Source organism: Eublepharis macularius, chromosome 8 (genome assembly GCF_028583425.1).
Source record: "Eublepharis macularius isolate TG4126 chromosome 8, MPM_Emac_v1.0, whole genome shotgun sequence".
Lineage (NCBI taxonomy): Eukaryota > Metazoa > Chordata > Lepidosauria > Squamata > Eublepharidae > Eublepharis > Eublepharis macularius.
In genome coordinates, this window is record NC_072797.1 from 30351224 (window position 1) to 30375403 (window position 24180).

The 24180-nt window shown below is 42.6% G+C and overlaps 1 protein-coding gene across 1 annotated transcript; it reads left to right on the top strand.

Moving 5' to 3' along the window:
- Positions 1-767: 767 nt before the first annotated feature.
- SNX18 (sorting nexin 18) lies at positions 768-16511 on the top strand. Its single transcript, XM_054987551.1, has 2 exons — positions 768-2646; positions 15392-16511. Exons 1-2 carry the CDS (start codon positions 1089-1091, stop codon positions 15643-15645), a joined length of 1812 nt encoding a protein of 603 aa, XP_054843526.1. The 5' UTR covers positions 768-1088; the 3' UTR covers positions 15646-16511.
- Positions 16512-24180: the final 7669 nt, after the last annotated feature.

A 24180-nucleotide genomic window follows, 5' to 3' on the forward strand; every position in this document is an offset into this window, starting at 1 on the left:
TGACTGACAAGATTTTGTACCCAAAACAAATATCTGGAGAAAGCTGGAGTGGAGAGAATAGCTTCCTAACATAATGATCATTTATTTTAAAACCAAACGTTGTATAGTAAAAGATTTTTAATGCACTTTGTTGAAAACCATTCTACACATGAAAATAGTTTCAGGTAGGTGGCCGTGTTGGTCTGCAGTAGAACAGCAAGACTGGAGTCCCATGGCACCTTAGGGAACAACAAGACTTTCAAAGTATGAGCTTTCAAGAGCCAAAGCTCACTTTTTCAGATATATTATATTTTATATATATATGTATTGCATATTATCAGGGAGCTTTGACTCTAGAAAGCTGATACCCTGAAAATCTTGTTGATATCTAGTTGACGCTAGACACCACTCTTGCTGTTCTACATATGCTTACTCAGAAGTAAAGTTTCAGTGAGACTCCCAAATCAAAAGCGCAATGCACTGCGGTTTTTTGTTTGTTTGTTTTTAGTGCTATTTTATTTCTACCCTCCTTTTTGCCCAATCCTAACCCGAAGAGTCTGGCCAGCTATATGAATTTGTCCTCAGACGCCTTTTTCTCCTCACGCTTCCAGGCAGCGGCTTCTCCCGAGGCGAACGCCAGAGGGCAGGCCGGGGACCCAGGAGCCGCCCGAAAGAAAAACGGCCCGCCCGCCCCCTGGCCCCATCGGTGGGGGCGGCAACTCTGCGCTCCGAGGCCCTGCCTCTCGGCTCGGGGTTACTGAAACTGGCGACGTGGGACGGCTCTCCCCCGCCCCGGCCGGCAGACGCGGAGAAGCCGTGAGTCGGGCAGCTGGTGCCCGCGGGTCTGGCTCAGGAGGCGAGTCAGGGAGGGGGCGGCGGCGGCGGCTTTCTCCCGCCTCAGCAGAGCCCATTGGGAGGCGAAGCGCGCGGGCCGGGAGCGAGGGGAGCCGCCTGAGGGGAGCGGGCGCCGGAGTGGGCGGAGAGGGCGGCCGGCCCAGGCGGGGAGTGAGCGGCGTGCGGTTGGCGGCGCTGTGGGGCGGCCCGTCCGCGTCCCCCGTCCCTCCCTCATCCCTGTCCCCATCCCCGGCTTGGGCGGCGGCGGCGGGGCCATGGCGCTGCTGCGGGCCCGGGCGCTGTACGACTTCAAGTCGGAGAACCCGGGCGAGATCTCGCTGCGGGAGCACGAGGTGCTGAGCCTGTGCAGCGACCAGGAGATCGAGGGCTGGCTGGAGGGGGTCAACAGCCGCGGCGACCGCGGCCTCTTCCCGGCCTCCTACGTGCAGCTCATCCGCGCGCCGGCCGCCGAGCCGCCGCTCCCGCTGCCCGCGCCCGCCCCGGCCCGCTACGCCAACCTGCCCCCCGGCGGCTTCGAACCCCCGGCGTCCACCTTCCACCCGCCGCCGCCAGCCCAGCAGCCGCAGCTCCCTCCGCCGGCCGCCGAGCCGTTCCAGCCGAGCTACCCGTTCCCTTACGGCGGCTCCCCCTACCAGCCCAGCCAAGGCAGCGACGACGACTGGGACGATGACTGGGACGACAGCTCCACCGTGGCCGACGAGCCGGGCGTCCTGGGCAGCTCCTACCCGGACTACGAGAACGCCGGCGGGGGCCCTTCGTCGGGCAGGTACCGCCTGTCCACCCGCTCGGACTTGTCGCTCAGCTCCCGCGGGAGCCAGCCCGGCGCCCACCTGCCTCACCCGGCCAAGAGCTCGGCCACGGTGAGCCGCAACCTGAACCGCTTCTCCACCTTCGTCAAGTCGGGGGGCGAGGCCTTCGTGCTGGGCGAGGCGTCGGGCTTCGTGAAGGACGGGGACAAGCTGTGCGTGGTGCTGGGCCCCCACGGGCCCGAGTGGCAGGAGAACCCCTACCCCTTCCAGTGCTCCATCGAAGACCCCACCAAGCAGACCAAGTTCAAGGGCATGAAGAGCTACATCGCCTACAAGCTGGTGCCCAGCCACACTGGCCAGCAGGTGCACCGGCGCTACAAGCACTTCGATTGGCTCTACGGACGCCTGGTGGAGAAGTTCCCCGTCATCTCGGTGCCCCACTTGCCTGAGAAGCAGGCCACTGGGCGCTTCGAGGAAGACTTCATCTCCAAGCGGCGGAAGGGCCTGGCCTGGTGGATGGACCACATGTGTAGCCACCCAGTGCTGGCCCAGTGTGATGCCTTCCAACATTTCCTCACCTGCCCCAGCACAGACGAGAAGGCCTGGAAGCAGGGCAAGCGCAAAGCGGAGAAGGACGAGATGGTGGGAGCCAACTTCTTCCTAACGATTAGTGTCCCCGCCGGCCCTCCTGCTTCTCTGGACCTGCAGGATGTGGAAAGCCAGGTGGATGGCTTCAAGAGCTTCACCAAGAAGATGGACGAGAGCACCATTCAGCTCAATCAGACAGTGAATGAGTTTGCTCGCAAACAGGTCACTGGCTTCAAGAAGGAGTACCAGAAAGTGGGGCATTCCTTCAAGGGCCTCAGCCAAGCCTTTGAGATGGACCAGCAAGCCTTCTCGGTTGGCCTCAATCAAGCCATTGCCTTCACTGGAGAAGCTTATGATGCTATTGGTGAACTCTTTGCAGATCAGCCTAGACAGGACCTGGATCCTGTGATGGATTTGTTAGCACTGTATCAGGGACATCTGGCGAATTTCCCAGACATCATACATGTCCAAAAAGGTAATGTAGTTATAATTCTATCCACATGACTTAAAAAAACGAATTTAACTGTACTGTGTAGAACAGTGCTAATGTTTCTTCAGTTTTTCTTTGAAGGTTGTTGGTAAAGCGGTGTATTCCCAAGAATCTGTAGACTGAATTTGACTTTGGTTTGTCTAATGCCTCTCTCCCTGGTGACTTCCTATCCTGCAAGTGTACTGATCTGTTGCTAAAACAAGCTTCCATTAAAATACTGTATACATACTTAGCATCATCTTAAAACTGTTTGCTGTACGAAGATTTTATCTGTCTGATCAAACATCATACTTGTGATTTGTGCCATGAAAGCCAGGTAATGCTAAGTTTTATTGGCAGAGTTCTTTTTCTGTTAACGGAAAATAAACCACAAGACAAAATGTTCTGTTTTAGAAGCTAGCCTTAGACCTTAAGGGCTTGCTTGATAAATTAAATTAGTGTGTATACACTATACCAAATATTATATCAAATGAACAAACTAACTCTTTGCTCTGTGTGGGTGTCAAGGTTTTTCTCATAAACAATATAAACCCATTGTAGTTGACATTTCCAGGCCTTTATCTTGAAAGGCATTCACTCTGCCTGATTCTTTGTCCCTGCCTTTCCACTGATGTAATGTTTCTCTGTAGAGTATTTAGGCCAGTTTACAGTTCCGCCCTAAGCAAAGTTGCACTCTTTTAACCCTATTGATTTCAATGGATTTAGAAGGATGTAATTTTGTTTAGAATGGCGCTGTGAGTGGAAAAACTGCAAGAAGGAATTCTTAATGTGTTGTGATTAAGAATTAAATGGTCAAAGGTTTGACTTCACCTATACAGGTAAGTAGTAACTATTCATGACTGTTTGCGCCATCTTGGTGCCCAATTCCTTTATACAATTCTAATCTGTTAATATATTCTGTATGTTGAAGGGACAAGGATCAGAATACCAACCTTTGTGAAGACTTTTTAATATATGTTTTATTGAATTATTTACCCTGACCTGGATAGTCCAGGTGAGCCTGATCTTGTCAGATTTCAAGCTAAGCAGGGTCGGCCTCGGTTAGTAATTGGATGGGAGATCTCCAACAGGCAATGGCAAACCACCTCTGTTAGTCTCTTGCCATGAAAACTTCGTTGGGGTCACCATAAGTTAACTATGACTTGAGGGCACTCTCCACCAACTGTTGAATTATTTAAGAGTTACTTCTCACCAAGACAGCAAAACTATGTTATAACTCAAAACAGTGACAAGAGAGGGTGGTACAAAACAGATAAAAAGAGATTATCCAGGGGCATCTAAAGAGTCAATCTGGATTATTGTTGAGATCAACTGATCTTGAATGCTACTAGTCTTGGTGCAATGGGTCATATGCTTAACCCATAAAGACATGATCTATCAATCACTTTAACATCTGGGTTTCTTGTAAAGATTTATAAATGTTCTGATAGTTATATGGTGTTAAAATTAATACTAACTATGTAGTCTAATAACAGTCAACTTTTTCTGCCAGTGGAATAATTTTCTGGTAGATTTTGCAAACATGTAAATATTGTCTGAGTTTGGAAAAAAGGCACGCTTGAAAGTGCCACTAAAGTAAATTTTTCATTTGCTCAGGTCTCACGATAGGAAAACCAAAAAAAGCCAACTGAAAATATTCATTTTCATTGTTGATTTTTCTTTTCATTATTATTTACCTTTATTTGCATACAGAACTTTTTGAAAAGCTATTTTAATTAGTATCTGTTTCACTCAGGTGTGGAGACATCGGTATTACATAATATAGTGCCATTCTTCAGATTTATTTCGAATGTTGCCTGTACTGGTAGTGACAATGTGATCAGCATCTAAATGCTGTTACATGGTCTGACATGAAAACGCTTGATGGATTTATTAATTGTAGCAGCCAGCATTATAATCTGAGTAAAATTTTGTAGTAGGATTTTTGATATCACATAAATGCTTTCTTTTGGGGAAGCACCTGCTGCATATTGATTAAAACATGGCTCAGTATTACACAGAGGCGAGGGCTTTATCTCAGGGTGGAAGGCAGTGAAGAGGACACAGTGATGGGTATCTGGCTTGCAAGTCGACACATTTCTGGAGAATTTGATGTTTGCCATGGATTCATGTTGTGTTGCAGGTACCATGTTTATTTTTTAAAGTAGTAGTAGTTCAGGCAATATCAAAATGTTCTTTGACCACCTCTCAGGTATTACTTTCACATATCAATACAGTATGTCAGCCTGGAAGTGAGCCTGCTGTAGAATATCTTCCCAATATTATCTCAAAATGACCTACATCAGGCCTGCACAGCTTAAGATACAGAACATACCATCCATATAATATGACATGTCAGATGCTTGACAGGCCCCTGTTTTTGCAGTTCCATCCAGGTAACAGAATTACAGCGGTCTCTCAAGCCACCACGTGGTTGGTAGCCTGCATTTGGCTTGGGTCAGAACAACTTTTCAAGCCTGGCCTAGATCCTTAAGAAATCGTCAGTAATGCGTGCTTTATTTGAACCTTTATACAGTGGCGGAATGTTTAAGGATTTATAGTTGCAGTGATCCCTGAAATAGGAATGCATACCAGTTTTCTATTTGGAAAGGTCTAACAAGATTGCATATTATGTACTAACTCTAAAGTTACCATAAGTAACTACTTTTACTTTCCATCAGTCTTGATGTTCTGAAGTGGATAAAGGATTGGACTTGAAGACATCTACATGTTTTCTCTCGCTCTATGCTGGGCTGCCCTTGTCCCTACAACAGAAGTTGCAGCTGGTCCAGAATGCAGCAGCACGTGTTCTGACCGGGACCCCGTTCCGGTCACATATAACACCAGTTCTGCACCAGCTGCACTGGCTCCCAGTAGAATTCCAGATGAGGGTCAAGGTTTTGGTATTGACCTTTAAAGCCCTTAGCGAACTGGGTCCAACATACCAATGGGACTGCCTCTTGCCATAAGTTCCCCAGAGAGCCCTTCGCTCAGCATCTGCTGGAGGTCCCCAGCCCAAGGGAGGTCCGTCTCGCCTCGACCAGGGCCAGAGCCTTCTCGATCTTGGCACTGACCTGATGGAACTCTCTGTCTGTAGAGACTTGGACCCAGCAGGATTTACTATCCTTCCACCGGCCTGCAAAACGGAGATGTTCTGCCAGGCATACAGTGGTTGTTCCTCTCCCTCAATCAGTCTCCTGCCAGGGGAGGGGATATGATCCCTCCTGGTCTGCTGAACATCAAGCAGCTTACCACCCCATGGGGTTTTGTACATAGAGGGACTGTGCAATAAGAATGACACAATATTTGTTCCCAGGTGTTTTAGTTACTATGCTGCCTGTAATCCGCTCTGATCCTTGTTTTCAGGGAGAGCGGAATACAAATGTACTAAAATTAAAAAAAATAACATAAAATATCCCCTCAGACATGACAGTGAAGACTGTGCACAGACATTGCCACTAGTGCACCCACAAAAATCTTGTGTAGACCTCTGGTCTTTCCAAATGGCAATCCTTGAATGCTGGAAGAATCTAATAGAAATAATACATTGAACAACGTTATGTCAATCTTGAGCTTTTCTGCAAGCAATAATGATGGAAGAATGATAATTTCTGGCTAAGGTGACAGATTTTGGATCCCAAACAGAGATGATACTGTAGCTCTACTGTAATATTACTGCAGTCTCTCTTGCATGCACTATCTATAGCTTACTGTGATACAGCACACCTGTGTGTGTGTTATGTACTGTCAAGTCGCCTCCAACCTATGGCGACCATATGAAGGAAAGACCTCCAAAATGTCCTATCATTAACAGACTTGCTCAGATCCTGCTAACTGGAGGATGTGGCTTCTTTTATTGAGTCAAGCCATCTTGTTTTAGGTCTTCCTCTTTCCTACTGCCTTCCACTTTTCCTAGCATTATTAACTTTTCCAGAGAATCTTGTCTTCTCATGATGTCTCCAAAATACGATAACTCTAGTCTTGTCATTTTAGCTTCTAGGGAGAATTCAGACCTGATTTGATCTAGTACCTACTTATTTGTCTTTTTGGCTGTCCATAGTATCCACAAAACAGCACACCAGGGAAGAAGGAATTGTTTTTTCACGCACTACAACACACTGTTATAGGGAAGAAGTTAGAATGTGTTGCTCAGCACATGCTTTTCAGATTGACAGAGCAGTGGCTAAACTCCTAGGTGGCCACAGCTATGGTAATTCACCATAGTGAGGTAGTAAAGATGAGGTCTGTTGTTAAACCCACAAATTATGCTAAGCATACCCTCCCCATCCCATTATTTAGATGAGAAGTTGGAAAGTGCTCACAACCAGAACTATATATGTATATGTATGTATATTTCTATATTCACACACACAGGTTGTGTAGGTTACAGAATCATTCAGTCTCTTTAGAAAGGTTTATAAAATTCATTTCGTTTAGGGTTAACAGAATTGTAAATACTGTAAAATATTTTAAAGTTCCAGATCTTTGTGATTTTGGAAAATAAGATTTTTTTTCAGGATGCTCACTAAAGTCTAAAATTTTACAAAGTATTTTTGGTACCATTTCATTTGTTTTTGAATTTCTCTTTTGTGCCAGTACTTACTGCAAGTAACAGTTCCCGTCATCCCCTTGAAGAAAATTCTCTAAAGAAATTAGGGGAGAGAACAGGAACACGGGTTCACTTAGGTGCTCATAGCAAAAGTGTGCTTCCTTTGAGATCATATCACCATGACTTCTTGGAGTTCTTCCTAGTTCATTTTAGTTCTGTTTACCAGACACACACAGTCTGTAGTTCTCATATAAATTTGGCATTTTTTGCAATACTTCATTGTCAAATTTCTGAACTTCATTTTTTGCAAATAGAATAATGGAAAATGTGAAGAAATTGAATAAGGAAACACTGAAATGCTGGTACTTGTTTAGGGGGAAAGAGCCTTTAGTGTATCATAAGCATATTTGGTCTCTTGGTGGTGCTAGGAGATAGAGGCGGTATGAAGCACTTTCAAAATAAAACTTTGTAGTGGTCAGACAGATGCTGAGACAAAAACCCCTCTAAATCAAGGGTGGGGAACCTTTTTTCTGCCACGGGCCAATTGGGATATTTATAATATCATTCGCGGGCCATACAAAATTATCAACAAAAATTAGCCTACTATATTTGGTCAAACATTTAATTAACTCACTCCTAATGTGATGGCTGGAACTGCTTCTCTTTGGTCATTTTCTCTTAACAGTGGCAAAAACTGGAGTGTCTGCTGGAAGCTACTTTGAGGGGCTACAAACTGACCTTCCCAATGTCCAATACCCACCAAGTGCACGAAGCAATAGGCACAGCCTTATTGCTTTTGCGCCGCACGTCCCGCAGCGCTGTCGCCGGGTTGGGCTGTGGGCGCAAGCGCACAAAGCAACAGCCTGATTGCTTCTGTGCTGTGTGTCCCACAGCACTGCCACCGGGTCGGGCCAGGGGGTCGTCAGGGGCTGGCATGGGCCACAGCGCCTCCTTCAGAGAGCTGAGCTTGAGGCGTCTGCTGGCTCCACCTTAATGGATGCGCCGGCCCTGCGGGCCAGACCAAATGATTTTGCAGGTTGTATCTGGCCCGTGGGCCAGACGTTCCCCACCCCTGCTCTAAATGCCTAGGAGTTACTGGCATAACTTAAATTTGTAATAGGCAAGACAGGAGCCATAATGTGTATTAGTGTGGCTGTTCAAGAAAGTGAATTTACTACATTTTTATTGTGCCTTTCTCCACAATGGGGACTCAAAGAAGATTACATCATTCTTCTCATCTCCATTTTATTCTCACAACAGTCCTGTGAGGTAGGTTAGGATGAGACTGGCCCAAAGTCACCCAGCAAACTTAAATGGCAAAGTGGGGACTTGAACTTGGGTCTCCCACATCGTATTTTGAAACTCTAATTACTACTACACCACACTGGCTTTCATGTTTTGGCTACTGTTGAACAGTAGTGAGATGCTGGGCCTGGGTGAGTCATGGAATTTGTGGGGTATCAAGTCTGCTGGTGGGGCTGCCCCTGATGAGTCCTCCCTCAAAGGCACTGGTCACAAAGGATGTTTGTTTTAGGTGCTGCTTCTATTATTGTGGGAGGCTTTACCTTCCTACACCCCAATTTTGTTTTAAGATTTCAGATTTTTCTGCAGATCTGGGGGGAGGGGTTCCCTCCTTAGGTTTGTAGAACTGTCTTGTTTGTCCATGGATCCAGACTCTTGATTTAAGCATCCACAGATTTGGCTATATTGAGAATTAGATATTTTAATATTTTGGCTTATATATACATATTATGGTGCAAAAAGAAGCATTTTCAGAGGCTAATATGTAATGATCTACCTTTTCCTTCATTTTCTTGACAGTCCATTCTTACCTCCATTCCATTAAGGGCTAAAGCTGGTTTAAATACCAGCCAAACTACCTGTTACATCTGAGATTTGTAATTAGGGCTGCAGTTCTAAGAACACTTTCCTGGGAGTAAGCCCCACTGACTATCTGGGACTCGTTTCTGAGTAGGATTGCTCCTCCTATGGTTTCTCAACATGGGCTTGGGTCCAGGAACATAAAATGGCATTGGTACAAATAACTTTAAAAATCCTTACTTGTCACCATGGCCTTAGTACAAATTCCACATCCAAGCAGCCTTTAAAGGTAAAATATATATTTTTAGACCTTGGGTGGTGTAGTGGTTTACAGTAGCAGACTAGGATAGGGGACACTCAGGTTTAAATCCCCACTCTACCATGGAAGCTTGCTGGGTGACCTTGGGCCCATCACACTGTCTCAGCCTCACCTACCTCACTGGGTTGTTGTGAGAATAAAATGGAGGAGAGGAGAATGATGCAAGTCACTTCGAACCCCCATAGGGGGAAAAATAGGATATAAATGAAGTAAATGTGCTAAATATTCTGATCACAGATATCCAACCTAACATAAGAGTTTACCCTTAAACTAAGGAAGCATTGCCCCTTGTGCAATAACAGTGTGCATGAAAATCTTTGGGGGAGAAAGTTCTATCAGTTAAATCTTTTAACAGTATGATTTTAAAGGGCATACATTCACAAATTTAATCATAAAGGCTTAATATCCTTCTTTCTTAAGTGTTCCATGAGAAACCCCTCTCCCGCACCTCCAGTGAAAAAAGGCATCACATTGAACTCTGTAGCAGTCAGAAGCAGTGTCATATTCTTGCGCTGCTCCTGCTTGTGTCTAAGCCTACCACAATATGAGAATCTTCTCAATTTTTTTTTAACTGATATAGTAATCCTGGGGTGGGGCACTGGTCAGTGTCAACCACATGTTTGGTAGTGTAACAAATCAAGCCACAATTTGTAGACCCCTCAGTACGAGCTTTTCTAAAAGATTCTGGTTTTGGTAAGAGAACTGAAGCGATTATTCTTCTGGTGTCACAAAAGAGAGTATCTGTTCTTAACGAACTAGCATGCCGTTCTCCAGGTTTTATTCCAGACTTATTTTACAGCATTCCTAGTCGTTCACTTTGGGTAGTCTGTGCAGTTCTTTGATGACTGTGCCGTTATTGGCAATAATTCACTGTGTTTAGTATGCATTGTGGCAGAGTGTGGTATAAATTTGCTTGCAGAGGATAATCTCACTCACATTTATTGCTGCTGAGTCAGATCCTGAATGTCTCTTTCAGTTGGCCAGCTTGATGTTTACTGCAGTGGGAAGAAGAGGAAATCTTTAGAGGTAGAGTGTTATTGGGTCTGAAATCATGAAAGCATTATAACATTGTTATACATCTTAAGTCCCATCATGAGGGAGGCTGTAAGCACAATCAAATAATTTGAAGTTACTGTTCAGCTCAGGAAAGCCTTGCTTATTTACTTGAAAACAGTTGGATGTGATAATTATCTTTTCACACATGCAGTGGGTTAGATCCATAGCATGGGATTGGAGCCAAGGGTGCCTTTCCACTCACTAAAATATAACTTCATCTCATGCAAGAAAACTCTGTGAGCAGAGGAGTACATTTTGAATACAGCTCCAAGATTTGAATCAAATACATTGTTTACACCACTATAGCCACAGGAGTGGCTCACTAAAAATTTTGTACTTGGGCTACTCTTGCTTGGGTAGTACTTTGTAAATAATTTACTAAGGATGCATAATAGAATTTTAAATGGAGAGGTGGGGGATCCTTGTAAGGTAAATGGGTTTTTTAAATGACCAAAAAAAGCAGGGAACTAGGGCATTTCCTTTTTAAAAACCAAGTAAATTCTTCTTAACTAATTCCAATTAAAGCTGAAACAGATGTCAGAAAATGAATGCTGACTGTAAATCGGTATACAATTTACTCATAATTGAAATAAAGCAAACGTAAATCTTTTAACTTGCATGTACAAATGTTAACATGAGCATAAATTTGTGTTTTGAAACCTCTTGATCTAGTCTTTACTTGTAAAACCTAACCTTTGACATGGAATCTTTTGCTTGGATCAGGGCTATATTCCTGTATCTGGCTTTGATTTATGCAAATATTAAATCTCTCTAGAATTTAGGAGTTTCTAGAACTATCTCACAGGGTTGTTGTGAGGATAAAATGGAAGAGAGAACTATCTAAATAGAAAGGTGGGGTATAAATGAAGTAAATAGGACCTGGGAAGGAAATCCAAGAACATCTCTGGTGGATATCACGTTTTACTGAGGCAGGTTATCTGACATCTCATTTTAAAGGTCATTGTTGAAAACTAAGATTGGTGGCCAGTATCCAGAATGGCAAGCGCATACACTTGCTGTACATGAGTAATTGCTTTTTTCAGAATTTGCCTTCCAAAACTAGTCTTCATAGAATCCTCAAATTGTGTTTTAGAGTCTCTCGCATAAAAAGAAGAAGTTTGGGAATTTGGTGCAAGCATTTTAAAGAGTATCTTGGTATAGTGATGGTAAGGATCAAAAGTGTCAGTGTCCTTTTAGGGTTTGGTTCTAAAGCAATTTGTGAATTTTGCTTAAGAGCTGTTAAAAGCATTTAAAAAAAACATGAATGTCCATGTTTTGAGGAGGGGAATACTTCTGAAAAAGAAATGCTGCCAAAAATGGGCATGTGTACTCCCCGCTGGAGCCTTTTTCTGGGTAGTAATTGTAAGTTTGTAAAGTTTTCAATTTTCAAATTTTGTTACACATCTGAAAAGTTGTATTTATTGAAAATATACTTTGGGATGGTGGTATGTTTTCCAAAAATTAAAATACTACCTGTACAATGCATATTAGATTATTTTGTGTGTCCCATGTTGATGGCAATCTTCATCAAATACTATTTCAACACTGTGACACTTGTATCATTTTACATCTTTCTAACTTGCCAAATAAGAGAGAAGTATTTTATGTGTTTGAAGGGGGGAAGGAAAATGTACATGGCAGATTGTGCTTGACATGTATTCCACAAATTCTCACTTCCTTTTCACCTTTACACAAGTATATAAAAAATGTCGTAAACATTTCAGGAAATCTTGTGGTTTCCTGCTTAAACAGGTGATTTCGATTTCTCAGATAAAGACACTAACATGATGCTGCAAGCTTATGATTGCAAGACCACTTTCTGGACTTGTGACATCTTGGCCCTAAACCAATATTGTTCTCAATGTTCTGTACTGTAAGTTGAGATGGCATGGCTGCAGTAAAGCAAAACAGAATGTTCATTTTAATGCTTCCACTGGGTACTAAATCTCTGAAATGCAGCAGAAGCACCAGAACTTTCCATAGGCTACGAGACACTGATACATCTGCCTTTTTTGTGAGGGGGGACGGTTGGTCATGTTCTAGTCTGTTGTCATTTAAACAAGAAATAAACCAATGTACATAATCTTTTCTTAACACAGAGGCAAACAGGAAGTGATATCTCTGAGTTAATTGGTGTTTGATCCTCCTTTAATATTGAGTAAATAAAACATTTCACTTCACAGCATTGATTCTAGTTATGATAAAAAGCCTTCCGTGATTATAAAAGTGCATGGTTTTGTGTTAGAATGGTACTGATGATTACATAAGCTTTTCACTCTATATCAATAAACATTTCTTTTAGATGTGTGAAGCCAATTTTAGCATCTTTGTCATTTTAAAGTCTACTGTATAACATTGCACAGTAGACTGTAGGCCTGTTGTAGTGTAATGTGCAATACAGAAATCAGAAATTTGTACTATTGAGGTTCTCCTTCATGTCATCGTTCTTCCCAACAAAAACAAAACTTTTAACAATTGGGTATTTCTAATTTGAACAGAAGTAAATTCATATTTTTAGGCACGTACGTCGGTACTGCTTAGAACTTTACAGAGTTCATTCTAGAGGGTGAAAGGGAATTTAGGACAAGAGAAGCTAAGAGGTTTTTGTTGAGTCCAAATTACACATGTTGTTATCACAGCCTTATGAAAAGGCTTACAGATAAAAGCTGATGTGGCAGTGATACTACTGGAAATAGAGAGCATTGATGGTTTAATGCTATGTGCAGTATAAGCAAGACTGTAAGTTTTCATGGTATGTCCTGCCTGAAGATTTCCTGTCTCATCACATAGGGAATGAAGGAGAAATTATCTAACTATTCATTTATTAAGTATTCATACTCCTCTCCCCCCTCCTCCGAGCCCAGGACCCAACGCAGTTCACAGAATTCTTTCCTCCTTCATTTTATCTTCACAGCAACTATGTGAGCTCGGTTAGGCTGAGAGAGCCCAAGGTTGCCTAGTGAGTGTCCATGGCAGAGTGAGGATTTGAACTTAGGTCTCCCCGGTCCCAGTCCGACACTCAAAGCTGCTGGGGCAAACATGATAACTGAAGACATTGCATGGTGGCAGACAATACAAGTATGTTAGTTCATCCATCTTCCCTCAGTATTGTCTTCTGCGACTGGCAGCTGCTATCCAAAATTTCAGGCAATCTTTTCCAGTGCTTGCTACCTAAGATCCTGTAGTTGGAGATGGAAAGTTGAACCTGGGGTCTTACATGTGTAAAGCATGTGTTTGCTATACCCTACATGTGCAAGCAACATCTAAAAAATTCATATATTGTATGGGGTTTTTTGGTACATGCTCTGTAAATTAAGGACATTTCTTTGTCTGCCAGAATAGGCCATTTTATGTATTCATTCATTTGTTGCATGTGTGTCCCATCCTTTCTTCAAGACAGTGGCTGTCAAATTCTGTTTAAGGAAATTCCTTGGAAGCTTATGAAGGGTTTTAAAGTTAGAAGGACAGACAGGGACATGTTAGATGAGTACCAACCATCAGAGTGTTTGGCCAGTGCTGCTATGAACTGTCTGTGCATCCTAAAACATAGGTAAGAGCATCTTTCCTAAGGTTTCCTGAAGATAGAAAGCTTGCAAACTGCTTCTCTGAGAAGCTGACTGTAGCATGTATGGGGTTCCCAAGTGGTCCCCCTTAGCTATAATGCTTCAAGAGACGATAGCCAGTTAGCGCAAGTGCGGCAGCATCCTTTTTTAATCAAGTAGGCAAGTTCACCTGTGGTAATATCTGGGATTTGAAATCCTGCTATAACCACATTGTAAAAATAAAAGTAAAGACAGGGCTGGCTTGACTACAAAGGCAGATAACAGCTGCTTGGATTAGGAGCCCATTCAAGGGACAGCTGCAATTATAATTTCTCTCACTGATTCTAGAATTTCTGATTCTCTACAGAAATTAAAGGCATAATGCAGCATTCTCTGATATCCCAAAAGGTTCTGGGCCTGCTTTTCTTGCCCAGGATATCCATTTCTGGGCAAAGTTTTTCAGTCTTTCAGAGAGAAAAAACGTATGCATTAAGCTGCAGCAGATTTTAAAATGTTTTGTTCTTTTTAAACTTTTAAGTGAAACTCTTGATTAGAGGCTGTTGATTCAGGATTGTTGGACTGAAATTCTTTATACAAGCAGAGAATTCCAGAGAGCGGAAGGTTTGCTCCTTTGTTCACTATCTCTGGGCACAGAGGGTGTTTTTAGTGAAATATATGTTCCACATAGATTTAGCAACACATTTACAATATTACTTACAATGAAATGAGCAAAGTGAATTAAATACTTCCCTTTGGATTTAATTTCTGTTCAAGGTTTATGCTCAGATATGAAAACAGATCAGACATTGCCGTTGATTAGAAGTTATGTTTGCATAATGTCAGCAATTACATCTCTACTCTTGAGGGTATGTGGACCTGTATCTACTTCAGCTTTCAGTGATCAAACTAATTGTGTGCGTAATACTGTTTATCTGAAATATGTATCTTTCAGGCAGCGTTTACTGGCATGTAGTGATAATCATTTTTAAGCCTGGACTTGGAAGCCTTGTCTGGGTGTGGTAAGCATTGCTGTATCTAGTGCAGAGCAAACAGTGGTTATAGTATACATACACATGAAGCAGCTTTATGCTGAGTCAGACCCTTGGTGTGACAGCATATTGATGAGTCTGGCAGTGATTTTCCAGGTAGAGGTCTTTCACACCACCTACTTAGTACCTGATCTTTTTCTATCAGGAGATGCTAGGGATTGAACCCGGAATTTTCTAAATGCAAAGCAGGCGCTCTATCCTTGAGCCACTGCCCCTCCCTGAATGGTAAAATGTCTCAAGGATGGTAACTCTTTTCTCTATGCAATTGTTTTAGTATGTTACATAGTAAGAGCAATTTCAGTGTTCTTTAGAATTCTGACAATAGGCTTACTTAGTAGAATAGCTCTGGACTAAACTCAAGGTGTTTTATTTCTAGTAATTTAATTCCATTATGGTTTTTTTCATCATTGTACAGGAGCCCTTACCAAAGTGAAGGAGAGTAAGCGGCATGTTGAAGAAGGGAAGATGGAGGTCCAGAAGGCGGATGGTATTCAGGATCGTTGTAACATTATTTCTTTTGCCACCCTGGCAGAAATTCACCATTTCCATAAAATTCGAGTCAGGGACTTCAAGTCACAAATGCAGCATTTCTTACAACAGCAAATACTTTTTTTCCAAAAAGTGACGCAAAAGTTAGAAGAAGCTCTTCACAAGTATGACAGTGTTTAACGTCTGGATGACTACAATATTTTTTAATTCCTGGACTCTGCATAGTGGATATTTCTTGGCATATGGATGAGTTAAACAACAGAGACGGCAAATATTACTCTCAAATAACTATTGGCATCCCCTCAGGGCTGCCATACAAGGATGGTTTTGTAATCTGTTTTGGATCCAGCTGAACCTAATAATTGCATTAGGAGAAAATAATTATGCCTATGTAGCAGAGACTGTACTACACCTTGTAACTAAGTTATACTCCGAATGCCTACACTACCATTGTAATGTTTTTTACATAATGATTATACTATCTGCCTTATCGCTTTTTTGAAATACGGTATTTTAGTGCATATTCTGTAGACCTCAAAACCTTTTGGGTCTTCAAAGGAGCTGGTTAGTTAAAGGATCAGCTTCAGATGCCTTTTTAAAATACTCTTTGGTTTGAATTTTCTGAATTCAACCAATTATCTGTTTACAAATTCCTGTTAGAGCAGCTATACGACTTTGTGCCTTTAGACTCACAGTTTTTCAGTTTTTTTCCTAATAAACCACATTTTTACGACTGGATGAATGAAGGGTTGGCACCTCTAACAGGGCCTGATTTCAAACCTCATAGTGACTGAAAAGTATGACTCTCATAAGATTCGCACACCTGGTATTATGATAAATATTGGCTGAAAAACAGGATCTAAAATCATTTTAGACCTCGTTCTGATTAAAGATACTATTTATTACTTGTACCAGAACCTTAAACACGCAGAAGAGAGTGCGGCGCTGCTGTATTTCCTAACATGGCAACATAAAACTCTTCACTGTAACACTTTTTAAATAGAAACTTGGACCACTTACCTAATAAATGAATACTGAAGTGTAATAATGGATAAGAGAACAGGATCAGTGGAATTTATGTTTGCGTGCTTTTTTTATTTTTTGGCAAACGTTGTCTTGACTGGCTATTGATTTATTTGGCTCCAAGCATGGACCTATATTGTTGGTTTGAAATGTTGCAGACTGTTATTAATGTTCATTGTAGCGGCTTTTCAGCTAAAAGGAAAATAGTGGCAGCTAATGGCTGCCTATTTTCCCCGAATGTATCTATTTTACAATATTCTCATCTGCTGGCTGTTACCTTGGTTTGTGCTTTGAGTCCTGTAAATAAGGGTGTAAGTGCATAGTGGATGTATTGGAGCCCTGATGCAGTGAGAGCAGGGTGGGTGGTCTCCATGCCTGCCTATCCGCACTCCAAGAGACAACTCTCTGTTAAAAGAAATGTCTGAAGTTACATTGATATACAAAAAATAATGTTCAAAATTTAGCAGAGTGCTAAACATTGTATTTAAAAGGTGCTTGCTTCAGTTGATCTGCCTGCAACGCAGTGCCCACTAGCTTTAATTTAAAAAAAAAAACTTAACCACTTTCCTTTAAATGTCATTGCCTAGGATTCCCAGAACAGCACCGCTAGTTCTATACCAAAGGCATCTTTGGATGTATGTTCCTTGATTAACTGCTGCTTGCGTTGTATGGCTGGAACATTTTTCTCACTGACACAGTTTTTAGAAGGAGAGTATGAAAGATCTTCCACTTCAAATAGCACAAGTGAGATGGGTGTGTGAGTGAGTGAGAGAGAGAGACAGGCAGATTCTCACTGGATGTGCCTGTGAGGCTGATTTCATTATATCTAGATAACCTTCTCTTCCAACTCTTAAAACATTTTGAAAAGTATGGCAAAGGTGACAATTCTAACTTAATGGAAGGTTAACATGGTTCACATTTATGGTGATACGGAGCTTCTATTAGGAGAAGGTTCTTGTGTCTCTTAACAGTTGTTTTAAAGGTCCTATTCCGGTTGATGGCACAATGAAAGAACAAGCTTCACCTTGCTGCTTTTTTTTGCTACTATTGAATTTGCAGTGCCTCTCTGTCTCCTGTTGAACCTGCCACTGGTGCTAGCAGACAAGCGAATAGTTTTTCTTTGATTATCAGCTATGCTTCTCTCTATGCAACATTCTATAATATGTATTGTCTGGCATAGATTGAGTGTAGATTTGTGTGTGTGCAGGTATGTGTAAATAATAGCAGCTGCCCTGCAGCACTGACAAGTGTTGCTGCTAAACAAGCTAGAAAAACATTCCAGTCAAAAGAAATGATGCTCTTTTTGTGAAAGGAAGTGGTCATTAGTAGACATGGGCATGCAACGGGGGGGGGGGGGACAAACCACATGGTTAGTGGTTCATTCATTTTCATGGAACATGAATTAGCCAAACTTGAGCCGGTTCCGAACTGCTTCAAGGGTGCCCAGAACGGGCACCTTCACGCTCACAGCCAAACTAAACAAGACTTTTCCAATGTCCAATACCCACCAAATTTGCAGATGACCTAGTCTTCACTGTCCTCTAAAGATCCCCCAAGTTTCAGAGAGATTGAACCCTAGGAAAGGCATGATCCATGGGTCCCTCCCTTTCCTGTCATTTTCGCAGTGGCAAAAATTGTGGAGTGTCTGCTCGAAGCTACTTGGAGGGGCTACAAAGTGACCTTCCCAATGTCCAATACCCACCAAATTTGCAGGGGACATAGTCCTCTCTGTCCTCTAAAGACCCCCCCCCCCCAAGATTCAGAGAAATTGAACCCCGGGAAAGACATGATCCATGAGTCCCCTCCCTTTCCTATCATTTTCACAGTGGTAAAAACTGGAGTGTCTGCAGGAAGCTACTTTGAGGGGCTACAAAGTGACCTTCCCAATGTCCAATACCCACCAAATTTGCAGGGGACCTAGTCCTCACTGTCCTTTAAAGACCCCCCAAGTTTCAGAGGGATTGAACCCCAGGAAAGGCATGTCCCATGGGTCCCCCCCTTTCCTGTCATTTTCGCAGTGGCAAAAATTGTGGAGTGTCTGCTGGAAGCTACTTTGAAGGGCTGGCCCTTTTCCTGGCTGGATGGGCCAGAGTGGGAGCTCTCTAGTTCACAGGGACAGCTGCCAATCAAGCGCGGAGGCCTCAGATTGGGGGCAACCAAAAGACTGCCACCGTTGCCTGGGTGATGGATTGAATGGCGCAAAGTGTCCGGTTTCCTGAACCAGCAACAGAACGGAACGGTAGGAAAAGTTTGTTCCGTAAAAACGCGGACCCACGGAACATGTTTCTTTGAAAACGAACCAGCCATTCCATTCGGAATTTTGTTCCGTAGTTCATTTCATGCCCATCTCTAGTCATTAGCACAAGTCACAAATTACCTTCAAAAGTCACATCTGAATATTTTCTTTGTGAGACAACTTCATATAGTGTACATGGATGTTTTGGAATATAGAAAGCATATTTCCACCTTAAAATTCTGGCAGTCTTGTTAAAAAGAAAGTGCTGGACGTGGCTTATGCTTAACAATTGCTTGAGTAGTATATTGCAGAACTAAACTCCGAGGTTGTTGTCACTTGCTGTTGCACATACATGGTGTATCTTGTGTCTGAGCGTTAATTCAGATTTTCCCATCCTATCTTTGTACCAATTCCACCAGTGAGTAGTAAGATCTCATTCAGGACCTCTTCATCCTTTGGCTATCCTGTAAGCCATCATACTGTGCCTTTGTCCACTCCATATTACTGTTATCATGCCACATCAGTTTTTCTGTGAGCCTATTATAGGCTGCTTTCACATGGAGCTCTTGCTGTGCATTCTCCCCACCCCTGCTTTCAGTCTCAGTGGATTTAAATTTGGCTTCTGCTGAAAGTTGTGCTTCTGCCAATTTGTGTTTTCTCTAGCTCAACTGTGATTTTCCCAAACCTAGTCGGTGAAAGTGTAGAAAGAAATGAGTGGATTTCTGCATCTTCCTGCCCCACATCTGGTGCCATCTACCCCCCCCCCTTCCATTCTATCCCACTATTTACCGAAGACATTTTATTGGTTTCTTACAATTATTGGTAGTTAACAAACTATAGTGATTCAGTGTCAACTAGTAGTAATAACAATAATGGCAATAGCAATAAAAACAAAAAACCTGGAGTGAAGAGAGGAAATGGCATGAGGGAGGGGAAAGTATAGAGTAACTCTCCATGCGGAAGCAGTGTTGCCACAGTCAAAGTAGAATGGGAAATTGTCTTTGTGTGGAAGCAACCACAGTGCAGAGCGCACAAGCTAGGAAGAGTATGGTTTAAAAGTCACTGTTTAAAAGACTGAATTAAGGGGGCACAGGCACACCCTCTGCCAATCTCCATCTCACTCAACAGAGGATAGACCAGTCACTACACATTAAGAAACAGAAGCCTGTTTAACTCTTTCAAACTCATGCTCAGTAAAGGGGAATTGCCATTATATAGAGCGGGCTAGTGTTGCTATAATCATTCCAGCGTCTGTGGGCTGTGACAGTTTGAAAGAAGCAGCCCTTCCACTCATATATTAATGTCTTTTGGTGTACTCTAATAATCTGTGTTTCCATTCTCTGATGTTAGGTAGAAATGTTTTCATCACCCTTCAGGGTATTTTTTTTAAATCTCAGAAACAGTCTTAGCTAAGATCTGCAAATACTGAAACAGCCTTAAAGAACAGGCTTCATCCACCCCCTGTGTACAAACAGTTAAGACTCAAATCTTTCCCCTCCTTTGGACTATGTGGTCATTAAGTACAGAGCAAACAGGCTGCCCTAAATAGCCTAAACTCTTCTATAAAGTACTATTGCTATGAAGATTCTGCTAACACTGTGGCTAGATAAATGTTCCCATTTTAGTAAACATTGTCATTGGATGTTGAAAGCAAACTTTGGGTGATACTGAGATTGGGGTGGAGGGTGGGGAGTAGCTTACTCAGTTAGCTTTGGGATAGCAACTCAAAGAGTTTCATTCCTCATCTTGTTACTCTTTTCAACGGAATGCTTTATACTGCCAGTGACCACAAGTTAACTCTTGCTCAGACCTTTCAGCTCCTTTTGTGGGAAATGTGTAACTTTCCATGGTTAGTTTCTCTTCCCGAGCATCAAGTAACGCAGAGGTTGCTCAAGCATTTTTCAGGGGCCTCTACGAGCTGTTTTGCTGCAAGGGATTCTACAAATTTGAGAACCAGGGGCATGCCACCCACTCATTATCATGTTGTAGTACCTGCGAGGTCTATCCTGCAGGTCTGAAAAGGAACAAATAAGATAAGCCTGCTCTCTAAAACAGCTTTAACATATTCCTGAGAGCCACCAATACCTGTTCGTAAAATCATCCAAATTTTGTTAAAATCACTTATAAACAATTATCAACAGTGCAGGAGCAGCTGCGCCTCATTGCTAGTGTGTTTGCATACAGAAGCCCCAGGTTTGGTCCCCAGCATATCCAGTCAAAAGGATCAGGTAAAGGTGATATGAAAGACCTCCATCTGAGACAGTGGTAAGGCACTAGTGCTTGTTGGAGTGGTAAGGCACTAGTGCTTGTTGGAGTGCCATCACCTCTCCTGGCTTCTGTGCTCTTTACCCCAATGGCAGCTGGTACTCCTAGCATTTATTTGCCAGTTGGGCTTTTTTCCTGCTTGTGTTCCTTCTGTGTTGCTTAAGGGCCAAGCTATAAGTGATGCCTGACACAGGTTGGACACTTGTCAGCTTCCCTCAAGTTTTGATGGAAAATGTAGGCATCCTGGTCTTGTAGCTTGGCTCTCCAACTGCTGTCCAATGGACTTTTCAACTGTCACTTGTCCAACATTCCGCCAAGCTGCCTACATTTCCCATCAAAACTTGAGGGAAGCTGACAAGTGTCCAACCTGAGTCATTCGTCACTTGTAGTTTGGCCCTAAGGCTCGGAAGTGAGCTAGGTTGCTTGGAGTTGCTTTGAGGGTTGCCCCTGACTACACCATGGTATCCTGCTGCCCCCTTCCCCTCCCCCGTATTCTTGCTGGAAGCAACCAATAATCTCCACCCACATATTATCATACATTATTCCCTGCCTTTAGCAGGGTGCTCAAGCCTGGCTCCAAATGGCTTAGAAGCCACACATTTCTTCCACTAAGCCAAAGATCTGACAGCTCTTGTCTTCAAGGTTGCTATGAGGGTAATGACTCATGACTGACGGTTAACCAATGACCTTTGTTTACTTCAGATTTTGTTTCTGAATTTGTGATTTTTAAATGTAATGATAACATTACCATTATGTTTTAAAAAAAACAAATGGGCATGCTCTGTGCTTAATTTGACGTTCCCAGAGCTGTTATTAGTGGTTACTCAACAATGGAAGTTTTCATGTTTACCTTCGAACACTCCCTGATTCATGTAACTAGCAGGGAACATGTGCTGGACTTTAGATAAGTTAGATGAAAGTCTCAGTGTATACGACTTAATTATGCTGACACTTTGTCATGACTAAGTAGAACACAGGTTTTTGTGTTGTGCTGTGATTATTCATGTACAAGGAACCTCGTGAGCAAGGAGCAAATCTTACAGCACACGGTCTGGTTTCCTGCATTCCTCCATTGGCTCCTCTCCAACCACAAACTCCCATGTGAAAAAGGAAACTGAACACTATTGTAACAGCTTTCTCAGAACGGTTCAGTTTTTGCAGCATGGTGGATAAAGCTATTCAAGGATCACAGTGTGAATACTGTGCAGTGTAATTGGGTTAATGTCAGACAACAATCTACTGAACAATATTCCCAGGTCTCACATTTTTTAAGAAGTAGTTGTTGAACTGTTAGCAGTAACATTCAACCTACTGAGGTTTCACTTAGCAGAAGTCAGCAAAACCCACATTTATATGCTAAAAAAAGTACTCAGAAGGTTTGTACTGCATTTGTTTCTACTTTACAGCCTCTTAAATGTAAAGGTAGCCAGACTTTGGGGTCCATGAGCATGTTGTTTTCATATACATGGGTGATCAGGCGATACAGATTAATTAGTCTGTTGGTGTCTGTTTAGCATCCTGATTTGCTTAAGAAATTGCATCAGCTACACATAATTTATGTGTGATTTAACAACAGTGTGTGCAAACCAAGGTACATGGGCCATGTCTAAGTTAGATTCAAAACAATGAATTTAAGCATACTTTTAAAGCCCTTAAAAATCTGTTAATTTCAAAAGAACAGAGAGCTAGTCGAGATGTTATTGCTACTAGCCAACTCCTGCAACATTGTGAGCAGTGTAACATCTGAACTGCAGACACACCAAAGATTCCTATTTCCATGATTTAAAAAACTAGAAGTAGAGCCTTAGAGACAATCTGTATGTTTTCACTTCAGATGTTAATTCATATACAGAAAACGATACCGAAAATCCTTCGGAATGTAAAAAGAGCACCAACCCATAGACTGGAACTAGGTATTACACATCAACTATGAATTCCCGACTCTGTTGATAGTTTTATATGAATGTGGAAGATGGGAAAGATTGCAAGAAGTCATGGCAGCAGAAAGGCAAACTCTTCCACCCGTTCCTATTCCTCCCTAGCCATTCCCCTTGCCCCTCTGCAGAAGGGCTCTAGACCAAAAAGAACCAGGGGGAATGGTCTGATGGGGAATGGTTATGGGGAGAAAGCAGTGGACAGAGAAAGAGTAAAACACCCCTTGACTTTTCTTGCCTGCAAATTCCTCCCTGTGCATTCCCTCCAGCTACAAAAGGGAAGTTTGGCATTGCATGTTTAATGAGTAACATCTGTCCCATTCATAGGTGTGCCTAACTTCTGGATTACTCCTAATATGTGCTTCAAACTCAGCAATAGTCCCCAAATGTGTGTTGCCAAACTTTTTATAGATGCTAACTCCTACTGAATAAAAACAGAATAAAGATCTGTTAATTTCAAAATTAACAGAAAAGGAAAACTCAGTCGTGGGTTGTATCAAAAGGGCCATTGCATCGAAATCACAGGAAGTCATAGTCCCTCTCTATAATGCCTTGGTCAGGCCACACCTGGAGTAATGTGTGCAGTTCTGGAGGCCTCACTTCAAAAAGGATGTGGACAAAATCTAGAGGGCGCAGAAGAGAGCGATGAGGATCATCAGGGGTCTGGAGACTGAGCCCTACGAGGAAAGGCTGAGGGCCTTGGGAATGTTTAGTTTGGAGAAGAGGAGATTGGGGGGGGACATGATTGCTCTCTTTAAATATTTGAAAGGCTGTCATTTGGAGGAGGGCAAGGAGCTGTTCCAGTTGGCAGCAGAGGATAGGACCCGAAGCAATGGGCTTAAAGTACATGCAGAAAGGTACCGGCTGGATAGTAGGAAAAACGTTTTCACAGTCAGAGTAGTTGAAAGGTGGAATCAGCTGCCTAGGGAGGTGGTGAGCTCCCCTTCACTGGCAGTTTTCAAGAAGAGGCTGGATGAATATTTGTCAGGGATGCTTTAGGCTCATCCTGCATTGGGCAGGGGGTTGGACTAGAAGGTCTGAATGGCCCCTTCCAACTCTATGATTCTGTGAAAGATTTATAAAAAAAGTTTGATCTAGTCAACCTCTGTTTATGCAGCTTTTAGCACTAAACATATTTTAGATCTCTTATCATGTTGATAGACTTCTGAATAAGCCTGGTTAGAATTGCACCGTTAGACATCTGTAAAGATAACATTGGCTGTATCAATCCATGTTGTTGTTTCTACCATAGATTGC

Coding starts and splice junctions, on each gene's coding strand:
- SNX18 (XM_054987551.1), top strand. CDS start 1,089: ATGGCGCTGCTGCGGGCCCGGGCGCTGTACGACTTCAAGTCGGAGAAC. Junction 2,647..15,391: donor CATCATACATGTCCAAAAAG/GTAATGTAGTTA, acceptor ATCATTGTACAG/GAGCCCTTACCAAAGTGAAG.